Source organism: Halichoeres trimaculatus, unplaced genomic scaffold, assembly GCF_033239565.1.
Source record: "Halichoeres trimaculatus isolate MK-OKI-2021-1 unplaced genomic scaffold, fHalTri1.1 fHalTri1_scaffold_14, whole genome shotgun sequence".
Taxonomy (NCBI): domain Eukaryota; kingdom Metazoa; phylum Chordata; class Actinopteri; order Labriformes; family Labridae; genus Halichoeres; species Halichoeres trimaculatus.
The window spans coordinates 25093020-25106048 of record NW_027437192.1 but is presented as its reverse complement, the minus strand read 5'-3'; the positions used below and the strand labels follow the sequence as shown (position 1 = coordinate 25106048).

General features: G+C 40.1%; 1 protein-coding gene across 1 annotated transcript; it reads right to left on the bottom strand.

The window, feature by feature from the left end:
- Position 1: 1 nt before the first annotated feature.
- On the bottom strand, positions 2 to 8716 carry slc6a18 (solute carrier family 6 member 18). The gene is made up of 12 exons (XM_074686490.1): positions 8457 to 8716; positions 6794 to 6934; positions 6582 to 6719; positions 4213 to 4394; positions 3981 to 4091; positions 3787 to 3899; positions 3564 to 3692; positions 3315 to 3471; positions 2901 to 3105; positions 2652 to 2811; positions 2405 to 2567; positions 2 to 344 (listed from the first exon to the last, which is right to left on the bottom strand). Exons 1-12 carry the CDS (start codon positions 8596 to 8598, stop codon positions 117 to 119), a joined length of 1869 nt encoding a protein of 622 aa, XP_074542591.1. The 5' UTR covers positions 8599 to 8716; the 3' UTR covers positions 2 to 116.
- Positions 8717 to 13029: the final 4313 nt, after the last annotated feature.

Genomic DNA, 13029 nt, shown 5'->3' with positions numbered 1-13029 from the left:
GGTACGTGTCTACTACAGTTTCATAACAGAGATTATCCGTCAGCTCTTCTGTAAGTTAATGGAAGTCCCACAGACTCTGTGTTGGCATTAGGATGTCCTTTCTTTGTCAGACACACTCAGGATTGCCTACGCTCCCGGTGCTTAGCTTCCTGTGTTTCGATCTCAAAAGCATCGTTGTCATAGGGGTTTGGGTCAGCTGGTGGGGGAGTCTTCTTCATTCCTCGCTTGATCGCTCTGAAGAGCGCCACCAGAGGGATGGAGAGCACAGGCACGACACAGAGAAGGATGATGATGGCATAAACCCATGTTGGGTAAGGCTTCATATCAGTGCCAGGGAAGGGTTCCTAGAAATAGATACAAAGAAGAAAATATTTATGGAGATTATGATAATAAAAAATATTTGTTAAACTATTTACAAAGTGGATGAAAATATCACTAGTATGTGTTCACCAAATATTTATTGCAAGAGCCAGCAAGTCTTTATGCTCAGCTAAACTTTTCACCAGTAAAATAAGAAGCAGGACTTACTTTGTTGTTTGAATGGATTCAATAACAGTGAAAAGAAATTAATTGGTGATATGTTAGTGGGCATATTCTACTTACCAGGTTAGCCTGTTCTCTGCTTTATTGGCTAACTCCTTCCAAACTAGATTGAATTACTGGATGAGATTTTTCTTATTTGATGCTTATGCTTTGCTAAGTACTACTTTATATTCTCATTTCTACCCACTGTACCTTTAGGTTTGCAGTGAATAAAATTAATCATTCTAAGACATTAAGCAAAACATCATCATCTATACAATGCATAATTACACTTCACAGTGCTTTACTTTCTCTACATTTTATTTTACAACCACATTCCAAAATGTAATAAATTCATTTTTTCCTCAAAAGTCTACACACAACACCCCTTGATGAAAACGTGATTTTTTTTCATGTTTCCAGATGTATTAAAAATGAAAATCTTAAACATAAGTATTCACCGCTTTTGCATCAAAGCCTCAAATTTAGTTCAGGTGTGTCCTTACTCCATACTCCTACACCTTAATGTGGGTCCACCTGTGGTATTTAAGGTCCCACAGGTGACAGAGCATGTCAGAGCACAAACCAAGCAGGGAGTCAAAAAAATTGTAAGTACACCTCCAGGACAGGATTGTCTCCAGGTACAGTCTGGGAGGGGTGTTCTGGGGAGAAGGGCCCTAGTCAGAGAGGTGACCAACAACCCCATAGCCACTCTGTAGAGTGGCGGAATGAAAGCCACTCCTTAGTAAAAGGAACATGGCAGCTCACCTGGAGTTAGTGGAAAAGCTCCCTGGAGGACTGTCAGACCATAAGAAAGAAAATTTCTCTTGTCTGATGAGACAAAGATTGAACTCTTTGGCGTGAATGCCAGGTCATGCTTGGAGGAAACTACTCATCTCCTGAACAATACCATCCCAACAGTGAAGCATGGTGGTGGCAGCATCATGCTGTGGGGATGTTTTTCAGCAGCAGGAACTTTGAGACTGGTCAGGATGAAAACTGCTCCAGAGTGCTTTTGACCTCTGACTGCGGCAACAGTTCATCTTTCAGTAGGACAACAACCCTAAGACCACAGCCAAGACAACTCTGAATATCCTTAAGTGGCCCAGACTTGAATCTGATGGGACATCTCTAGAGAGACCTGAAAAAGGCTGCGTATCAATGCTCCTTATCCAACCTGAGGGAGCTTGAAAGGTATAGTAAATAGGAATCAGCCAAACTATCCAAAGATAGGTGTGCCAAGCCTAAGACTTAAGGCTATGACTGCTGCCAAAGGTGCATCAACAAAGTATGGAGCAAAAACTGGGAATACTTATGTACATGCAATGTCTCAGTTTTTTTTATTTTTAATAAAATTGCAAAATTAAAAAAACCCACCTTTTTCATGTTGTCATTATGGGGTGTTGTGTGTGGAGTTATGAGGAAAAACTCCTAGAAAAATTCCATTTTGAAATGTAGAAAAAGAGAAGCTGTGAATACTTTCTGGATGCACTGTATCCTGTTTATCAGGCAATAGGTCCAAAACTCTGATACCTCAATTCACTGCTTCTCTATGGTGGCTGGTTGGTTGCCAACTTTTTTGGTAATTCACAGTTTATGTCAGATTATGAGGTATTTTTTAGTTGCTACAGCAATGGGTAAAAATAAGTCTAATGAGAGGGAGTTCAGATGTCTCAAACAACTGTAAATTTATCTGTTGGTTTAAGACAACATAATTGGGTTATTTTTTGAGTTTGTCAGATTTTGCCTTCTCTAACCATTTCTGGAGCGCCTATGTAAATTTAGATGATAGCAGCTTTAAATTCTACCTTTTGTTCGTTTTTCTCTTACTTTTTCAAATACACTATAATGGATTCATATTAGCTGTGTCTCATTTTATTACCTTTTCTGCGTTCCATGCAGGATACATTGGGTAAGACTGTGCCTGGACTATCACGTAGGCAACCAACACAACAAGGAGCATCAGAGGACTGATCACCTTCCAGCATGCCCTCCAGAAGATGCTGGGCTTGGACCCGGTCATGAAATAAATATCTTCTTTGAAACTGTCAGTGGGCAAGGGAACCAGAGAAAATGTTAAAACAAGCCAGAACTATTTCATCATCTTTCTTTAATACTGCAGCTCTTACTTTTCCATCCCGTGGATATAGGCTACTGCAATCAACTCAAAGAAGGCAATGATGAGCAGAGGCACAGAGCCCACATAGTTATTGAAGACCTCCACCCAGTAGTTCCCTGAGCCCAGCGAGAAGATGAGAGACACCAAGAAGGATATGATGCAGATGACAGCTGAGGAAGAGACAGGAAGTTTTTCAGTGAGACAATTCACAAAGAAAAACAAAGTGGATTGAACTTTTAATGATCCAATGTGAAGGTACCTGTAAGGACTTCATTCGGGATCCACTTTGGCAGTATTTTAAGGTCGTGGATGGGTGTGAGTACTCCCTCTATGTTCCCAAACATGGAGGAGAGACCCAAACTAAAGAGCATGACGAAGAATAACACAGCCCATACCTGTGAGCCTGGCATTTCTATCACTGCTTCGGTGAACGCAATAAAAGCCAGACCGGTACCTGATGCGGCCTGGGGGAAGAAGATGAAAGAGAGCCAAGAAAGTAATGAGTAGGGTAGCACAAACTGTACACGTTTGACCTGAACACAATGTACCACTGGACAGAAAGAGGAGGGAGAGCACAGAACATCCAGGATGTTAGAGAGGAGGGGTTTCGTCAATATGTAAGGAGTCAAAGAAATAATAAACAAGCTTTTGGTCAATTTTATATTGACATTACCTCATCAAGGAATGTTGGCAGGTCACATTCAATCAGGGACAATGTTGCGACCTCATCTGTATATGTCGTATTTAGATATTGCAACCAGTAATCATAGTTCTCAAGTGTTATGTTCTGGTCTGAAAACTCAAAGTGGTTGGTCAGAGTCAGGATGTTACTGTAGAGGGGAAACAAGAAAAATACTGCATCATTCAATCAGCAATAAATCAGAAATGTTAAAAAACTCACAGAATGTTTGTGTGAACTTACTCCTGTAGGCAGGAGTTGTAGGCAGTCAATGCTTTAAATCCCAGGATGGAGAAGATGGAAATGGAGGCGTACAGAGATGTAGCGCTGTTAATTATTCCTACTATAAGAGCATCCTTCTCACAGTTGTTTCTATCAGACACATCAGAGAAAAACAGCTTTAAAACTCATCATACAGGTTACATTGAATCTTCAGAGGAGGTAAAGTTTTAGTTTTCAACCCTACCTCTCATCATTGTAGCTGGAGAAAGATATGAGACCCCCAAAGGCCACAGAGAGAGAAAAGAAGATCTGGGTCGCAGCATCCAGCCACACGCGTGGGTTTTTGAGGATGTCCCACTACAAGAAGTGCAAAAAACAATAGCTGATGTCGAGATACAGTCTTCCATTATGTGTCAAGCCAAAATAAAATGAACTCACTTTAGGAGTGAAGAGGTAGAGGAGTCCATCAGTAGCTCCGGGCAGAGTGAGCCCACGGACCAGGAAAATGGTGAGCACCAGGTACGGGAATGTGGCTGTCACATACACAGCCTGAAGCATGCAAACACATACATTTATAAAAGCAAAGCATACTGATGTAATTTTCACTGTCTTTATTTTCAACATCCTCAACAGTCTGAAGGATAAATATGTTTTTCACTGTCAAACAGACCTTTCCCATGGACTGAATCCCTTTGATGAAGCAGATGAAGACTATGGTCCAGGCACTGGCCAGACAGACGACCATCCACCACTGCAGGGAGCCACTGGTATCAATATCAGGTGTGATATTCAGAGTCTCACGGTACCAGAAATAGCTCACTGAACTGCTCCTAACGCACTCCTCATTATAGGCTGTATTAACACAAAAGAAAAATAAAGTCACAATTTAAAATCCCCATTAAACTGAAGTATAGACAAGTTTTTATTTGTAATGTTGGTTTAGTTACAGATGAGTCCACAAGAGTTTTTTTTTTTTATTATCATGCAACCATTTGAAGCAGGATTTAATTTAATTTAATTGTTTTTATAAGACAAAAAAAATCTTTCAAAGGTCCCATATTATGCAAAAATCACTTTATTAAGTCTTTTAGTGAAATTTGAGGGTCTTTGGCTTTCCTCCCAGCCCACAAAATGTGATATTTAATGACAAAACCTGTACTTAGTAGTGCTTGTGAATGTAAAATCCTGACCTAAAACGAGCTGTTTGGATTTTGGGGATTTGCCGACGTCAGCGATTCCCTTTTTTGACTAATCAGGAGTAACTCTGACCTGATTGGTCCACCGGAGCAGATACCCCTGAACCCCCTCCCCGCCCACTCCTCTCCCTGCTGCTGGAGAGAAATCTCTCCAGCAGCAGGGAGAGGAGTGTGGCTGTTTTTGGCTGTAAACAGCCACAGAGTTGCATGCACAAGCTTCCCATCTTGGAAGAAGACAAGACTAAAACTTTGGCTGGAGTTCATTTATGAGGGAAATGTGCCAGCTACACTCAGTAAAACTGTGCATGTGTGTGCTAGTCACTTCACGGCCGACTGCTTTTCCATCTTTTGACAGTACAACAGAGGGCTAGAGAATAGACTGGTCCTGAATCCAGGCGCATTAACAACCATCCACCAACAAACCCCGGACCCTGGAAATGTGAGTATTTTAAATGCTGTGTGCTGCGGAGCAGATGTAAGAGCTTTTCCTCAGTGTCCTCCCGTCTCTGTGTTAGCTTCAGGATGCTAACTTTAGCTGCAGTTAGCCTGTTGTTTTAGCCTGTAATGTTACTGTAAACAAGCTTCGCCGTTTTCTAAACATTGTGCACTCGGAGCACACCCAAAATTTAGGCCGAGTCAGCTTATAAAATATATACCCAGGAACCAAGTGTTTCAGTGGAGCTTTGACCGAGTGGTAAGAATATATGCCTCATGTACAGTGGCTGCAGTCCTCAGAGAGGAAGACCCTGGTTCACTTCCAGCCTTTGGGTATCCAGCCATTACCTGCCCTGTTTCCTGATCTATCCTCTGTCTTGAGCTGACTCAACTAAACTTCTGTCGAGTTAGGACGAGGTGAAGAAGCAAAGTTGAGGCAGGCCTTGAGCCTCTTTGCTAACAGCTACAGTGTACCAGCCTGTGCCCTTAAACAGACGTGAAGGTATAATAACTTTAAAAAAAAATTGTAATGAAACAATTCTCCCTTTTTGTGTGCCAGCTATTATATGATCAAAACCACTTTTGAACCAGGCTGTAAACATGTTTATGTTGTCGTGGAGAGAAGCCCTTTTGAATGGATGTGTATGTGGCCTGTGGTGCAGCCAGCCTTGTTGGAGCCTGGCATGTAACAAGACCCAAAATGTATTAAGATTTGTCCGAAATGTAACAAGTTGTTACATTTCGGGTGTTATTGTATTTGTTTATTACATTTTGAGCTCAGCACTTCTGTTATTGACCAGTTATTACATTTCAGGTTCTACTACTTTTTAAAATTTTCTTTTTATTATGACATCATGGGTTGTTGTTGCGTATCAGGCTCTAACAAGCCTCAAGTGGACACTTGATGAACTGCTTAAACTCAAACTAACTCAGGTCTTCTCAAGAACACAAGAACAGAAACCCAGAGCTATGTCAGAAGTTGATGACACAAAACCAACAATCAATGAAGATCTATCCTTTTTGTGTGAAAGGGTTAAAATGACCCATAAAGGTGCGTTTGCTCCTTACAGCCTGACAAGGTGGAAAATTTTTCGACACACCTTAAAAGACAGTGTACCTGTTTTTTTTTCATGATGTACCTTACAGTGCCATAAAACTATCATTTTATTCCCCTGTTAAAACCCAGCCACGAAACTCTGTGTAGAGCGGTCATAAAACACTCCTTTGGTGAAGGCCATGTAACTTGAATGTTGAATTGATTTTTCTTTTTTTTCTGTAGTCATATCTGTGAGACAGCATTGATTTATTGAAACTTCACTTAGCTGATGCTCTAGCAGATACTATTAGCCTTTATATAAGAGGACTTTAAATGTGATGGTAGTGGCCTAATGACCGGCTCTTTTGTTACCTGTGTGGTTGTCATTGAGCGGACACTGACTCCATGGCAGGGGGTTTTGGAAGGAGTGAAAAAAGTACCAGAGCACCCACGCCAGGATGGTGTTGTAGAAAACAGACACCAGAAACGACACCACCATCGAGGCAACTCCTGCACAGAGGAAATACATCTTGTGAGTTTCATTAAGTCTAAAACAGATAAAGTAATGATTTCCTGACACACACCAACTCCTCCAAGCCATGGAGAAATAGAGTTCCAGACACCAATGCTGCCCTGGCGAAGCCTCTGTCCAATTGCCAGCTCCAGGTAGAGCAGGGGGAGGCCCTCAAACACCAGCGCTATTAGATACGGGATGAGGAATGCACCTGAAGACATGAAGTAAACAGTTAAACAAACTCATTTAATGCTCTAATATAAAAAAGCTAAAGGCTTCATTTCAAGGCCAATGCTTTATAGGTGGACTAACTCACCAAAAAAAAATGGAAATGTTGCAAGTCAACATCTCCTTCTACCGCAATCTATAATCTTCCACCCCACCACTTTTTTAAGATTGTTTTCAGAGCTTTTATAACAGCATAGCATGTGAGACAGAGTTAATGCATGGTCCTACAACACAGTGATGAGGACTGTAGATTCTGTACATGGGGCGCCTGTTCTACTACCTGAGCTAAACCAGCGCCCCGACATTATTTACACTGTAGCCCATAAAGTTGGGATAGACTATTTTCTACCTCTGCTCATAAAATGATTGGGAATTGCAAAGATTAATTGTGAATTCATTTTCACAGTGATGCTCTTATAAGAAAAGTGAAAATATATTCATTCCAATTTCATGAGCGATTTATACTTTTCCTGTTTCATGTGTATCAACACACTCTGTGAGGTCTTAAGTGTTGTTTTTGGTGTCCCCACTGTGGACAAAGCTGTTTGTCTCATCTCTTTGGTGATCAACCTGAACATGCAAAAGCAGGATTTTCAGGTAGAAGTCTTGGACATTGGTTTTGCCTAATGGTCTAGGTTGCGTGCCCAATGAGGCAGGCCTTCAGGTGGGCAGCCCGGGTTTGAGTTCAGGCGGCAGAGCCTCTCCCACATGTCACATCACACTTTTGCCCTGTTTCCTGCTCTATGCACTATCCAACCCTCCCTGATTAAAGACATAAAAAAAGACATTTTCCTGCTTTATGAAGAAAAATTAAATGTTTTTCTCATTGAGGGGATTTCTGTGGATAGTGTAAAACAAAGGTGGCTCCTTCTTTCAGGTATTCAAAACAGAGAGAGTGGAAGTTATCTTTACCTGTTTCTTTTGTTAAAGCTCCTTATACTGTATCTTAAACAGCACATTTATTAAGCTTTATCTTTTCTTGCTCAATCTCTCTGCTTTAACGATTAAAAGCCCTCTTTAAAAACACACAGGTGGCGCTCAGAGTAACTTAGCTGAGGTCAAACCAAGGCCCCGTGCTGAGTGTAAGAGCCTGTGGGAATCAAGAATCACAGAGTCAATATGTGAAATTGATACACACTTTGCAGATTTAAAGCACAGACTGTTGACTTGACTTGACCTTAAAGTTAGGAGCCTGTGGTTTTAGTACTCTAGGATATCTCATTGAAAACTATGAGGAAGTGAATGCAGGAACAAGAGATAAGATTCACCATTTCCAGCAAAGATACAGACAGTGGCCTGGTTCATTTGTTAATGACTAAACTCAGACAAGCCAGCTAAGATAGCACTCTCTCTTGTCTTACTCAAATAACCTGAAAAAACAGCAAACACTGAAAATAAACTGCTGTGATAAAAAAGTCAAACAGAGACCTTTATAAACTATAGTGTCATGGGATGTGGGTCAAAAGATGCAACTCAAATAGCAGCATCACAAAACAGCATCTCACCTCCTCCATAGATTTGGCACAGGTAGGGAAAACGCCAGATATTTCCAAGTCCCACAGCAAAGCCAATACATGTCAACAGGTACTGAACCTTGTTGTCCCACTGAGGTCTTTCCTCCTCCCCAGATTTGCTGGTTTTAGCCATCCCAAGCTAGAAAAAAAGCTTAGTCAAGGATGCAACTGTTCTGATCCTAACATCAACTTTTGCAGTTGTTTCTGTGTAGTCCAAGTTTCTCCAGCTCATCCAACCCCAGTGTGTGAGTCCAGAGGAGTGCTGTCTAGGTTTGCTCAGTCTAAGTGATGTCCAGGTCTCCTCTCTTGTCCTCTGGCTCCCTCTTTTTTTTGTGGGCTGTCCTTAAATATCCAATCAGCTCCACCTGTTTTTATTGTAGCTTTAAAGAAATCAGGCCAAGAGGATAATTCAATAGTTGAAAGCTCCCTGTTTGTTTAAAATAGAACAGTGATAAGACAAATGTAATGAATAACCTGCACACTCAGTGTTACAGTAACCTAATTAGAGCCTTTGAGGCGGTAATGTAGCAACACCCATTCAGCAGAGTTGGTAAGCTGTGACACAGAGTGTATAACAGGTAGTTAAAAGACACACACTGGAAAAATTCCTTAAAAAAATAAATAAATAAAAGTGTTTTTTTTTCAAGGAAAAGCAATAAGAAGTGATAAAAAAATAAATAAATCCACATATATAACCCAATAAACGTGACACTGCAGCTTTACAATCTTCATATCTGTATCTATGTGTTTTGGATATTAGATCAGGGAAGTTGACACCATATTTAATGGGAACGTCACAGTTGGTTATGTGTTTGTTTTGGCAATGGGTTTGAGTTTATTTAAAGTGGAAAAAAAGAGACATCATCTGTTTATAGTTGGTGTTTTATTGATACACTAAATTTTTAAAGCAGATGACAAGCAGAGACTATGGGCTGGCCAGTTTACCACTGGACTCACAAAATGTTGTAATATGTGCGAAACATAGTTTGTCAAAGGGCTGTTGAAATATGCGAGGTCTGGCAGCATATTTTTTCTCTGAAAACTGGTTTATTGAGCATAGTGTTCAGGCAGGTTATGAAGCCCTGTCCACAGTACATCCCCATCAGCTGACAGCTCAGCTTGTTTCCCTCTGTGCATCCAATAGGCAGATGGCTAAAAATTCCTTGGCCTGCCTTCTCCTCCAGCTTCATTTGCAAACTGCTCTGCGACCCAGCCCTGCCCTGACTCCTCCTTTTAAACTGTGTGGGATGTATTCATGGATCTCTGCTGCTGCTCTCCCTGCCTTGGCTTTCCTGTATGTGCATAAAAGAAGTGTGCTCCCCCCGCCTCAGGCTTTGGTATTTCATATGTAGACTTGGAAAGACAGGGACTTCTCAGAGAAGAGCCGTTCCACTAAATAAATTCTTTAGAGAGTGGTTCTGACTGAAATGTTATCCAGCATTAATGATCCCCTCCTAGATGTGCAAGCTACACATGCTACCGGCTTCTGGCTTTCGATCTCTGTGGTGAAAACAGTCCAGGTTTCTCCTCTATTCTTCAGCAGGGGGTGTCATCCATAATGTCCTCATTCACCAGACCACAAGGATGCTTTTTTCTCACTTGTGTTTCTACATTTTGTTTATGTATGGTTTCTACATATGCATGGTACAGTTTTGACATATGTTTATGGATGCAGCTGCTACCTTTTTTCACTAATGTGTTTTGGCAGTGGTTTTGAGCCCATGCAGTGATTTCCACTACAGAGTCAGATCTATGTCTAATGTCTGAGGAGTTTTGTTTTTCATCATTGTCTCTTTTTTTTTTTTTTACACTAATTTCTCTCAAATCTCTGAGACTTTGACTGACATTCTGCACTAAAATGGATAAAACTCACAAACTTTCTCAGTTTTACTCTGAGGAACATCATTATAAACTTGTTTAAACACACACAGCCTTTCAGAGTGGTACCATCCGTACTTGTGCATGCTGGGAGATGTTCCACCAACTTATTTGAAAACACAGTGTTGGCATCAAATTCAATTAATGGTTTCCAAATAAAGTTTTTATTATTATTATTATTTTAGAAATTTGAACAACTGACTAATTTGGTCAAACTGAACATCAACCCTGTTAATTATCAACTTCCACTAATGATTAATAAGCTTGAAGAGGTTAAGTTTAGATTTAATGTTGTTGCTTTTCATCTAATTCTGAGAATGTAAAAACCTGTCCTGCTAAGATGGATAGCTGTTTGATGTTCTTGTAGTGTCTGTGATTTATCTTCAACTGCACCAGTCAGAAACACACAGGATACAAGTCTTTGAGTTTATAATTTCCAAAGGTTGTTTGTTTCTGCCACCTGCTGGTGTTGTTTGGTCCTGAAGCTCTCATCCAAGAGAGCTTAACTTAAATCAATCTGTTTGCTTGTTGGTTTGTTTTTCCTGAGCTTTGAAGATGGTTTCTAACCAGAAGAGTGTGTCCCTATAGCTAAGATTTTTCACACAGTAGACTACAGATGCATCTCAATAAAATATTGAGGAAAAGTTGATTATTTCAGTGATTTGATTAAAAAAGTAAACCAATGGTGATACACTCTAACTAGCTGATTAACTTGAAGCAGCTGCAAAGGTTTTCTGAGCGTATGAATGGTCTTGTTGTCCGGTAGTACTATTGCAAAGCATATAACTAGACAGTTGATTGGGAGGAAAAAGTACAGAGACAAAGGTGAACAAGCAGCAGGGATAGCCACAGCCTGAAGGGGATTGACAGAAAAACCTATTTAAGAATTTTAGGGGCTTCAGGAGTGGGCTGAGGCAGAGTCAGAGCATCAATTATGGACTATCAAGGAATTTGGATAAAACTGTTGGATTCTGTGTATCAAGCCCCTCTTGAACCAGAGGCAACAACAGAAGCATTTTACCTGGGCTGAGGAGAAAAGTAACTGGGCGATCACTCAGTGGTCCAAGGTGCTCCTTTTTCTAAATGAAAGTCGTTTGATACATTTGGAAACAAGGACCAGGAGTCAGTAGGAAGAGTGCAGAGGTTTAGAATCCAAGTATCTTGAAGACCAGGGTAAAGTTTCCACAATCACTGATGGTTCGGGGTGCCATGTCATCTGCTGCTGTTGGTTAACTGTGTTTTCTGAAGTACAGACTAAACACAGCTGTTACCAGGAAATTTCAGAGCTTTCAATGCTTCCCTCTGCTCACAAGCATTAAGGAGATGCTGATTTTGGTTTCCATTAAGACTTAGCTCCTGCCAACACTGCCAAAAGTACCAAAAGCTGGATAAGTGACCATGATATTTAAGTGCTTGATTGGCCAGAAGCTGAAGGCCACTATCAAAGCAACCATGGCTTCCATAACACCTGAGCAGAGCCACAGGCTGATCACCTCCATGTCAAACTGCTTCGATGTAGGAGTTAATGCAAAAAGTATTGAGTGGACATAAATAAACATACTTTTTAGAACATAGAAATACAGAAAAAGAAATTAGATGTCACATTTGAACAGAGCAAAACTATTTTGTTTGCAAAGCTTGAAACCAAGATGCACCAATATTAATATTCTTATTGTTAATAACCCCCTTAAAGATAGAAACCTGGAAAAAGTGTAGCATGTTTTTGACAAATATCAAGTACACTACACAGATTTACTGTGGATGAGCAGATCGTACCAATGTTGAAGCTTCACCACCACCCCGCTCAATTTTAAAGCTTTGAAGCTTCTGTCAAAGATGACTCATCTTATATGTCTTATATATAAACTAAGACAGAACGTAATACTCATTCAACTTTTTAACATTTAAGCAAGCTTTTATTTTTTCAAATACAAGTAATAAATACGGGAAATTTGTGACAATACAGTTTTTTCTATTTTTTTGCTACAATCTTGCACTAAAATGAAAAAAAAAAATCATGAAGTACATCAGAGCACGAGTTGTCAGAGATATTTTTATATCATAAAAACACCTAAACAACTATAGGACTTTAATTTTTTAAATATAAGATGAAAACTATGGTGCTTCAAGCACCACTAAGAGTACCGCTCTAAGTGCTAAATGCCACCAGATGTCCCTGTAGGTCTCTGTTTGAAGCTCCAATGCCTTGAATATTTTTAACAGGAAAACAGCCCTAAAACTTCATGAGGCACAATCTATCCACCACTGAGATAGACACATGGTATATAATGCACTAAACTAAGCAAGAACAAGATAAAGTGATACATTTATCAAGTAATTAAACTTCAAGAAAGAGTGTTGTTGTTCATAACAAGAAAAATCACTTGATTTTAAAATAATGGGGAATGGGGAAATAATAACAGTGCATTTATTATTATTGTACAAAAAATCTCATCCTTCACAATCTAAAGCACTTTAAAAATTGCCGGAGGCAGATTAAATAACGGACTGAGAATGACAAATAAAAGAGCCGTGCTCTTATAAACAGAACGTTTACAGAAGATATGAATATTGAAACACGTCTGAGCTCCTATCACAGGCTCTCAGGCAGATGCATCAATCTGCTGGTAGTGGTGTGAACTTTGCAGCTTTCTTTATGCTGTTTTATAGCTTGTTAGCTTGTAAC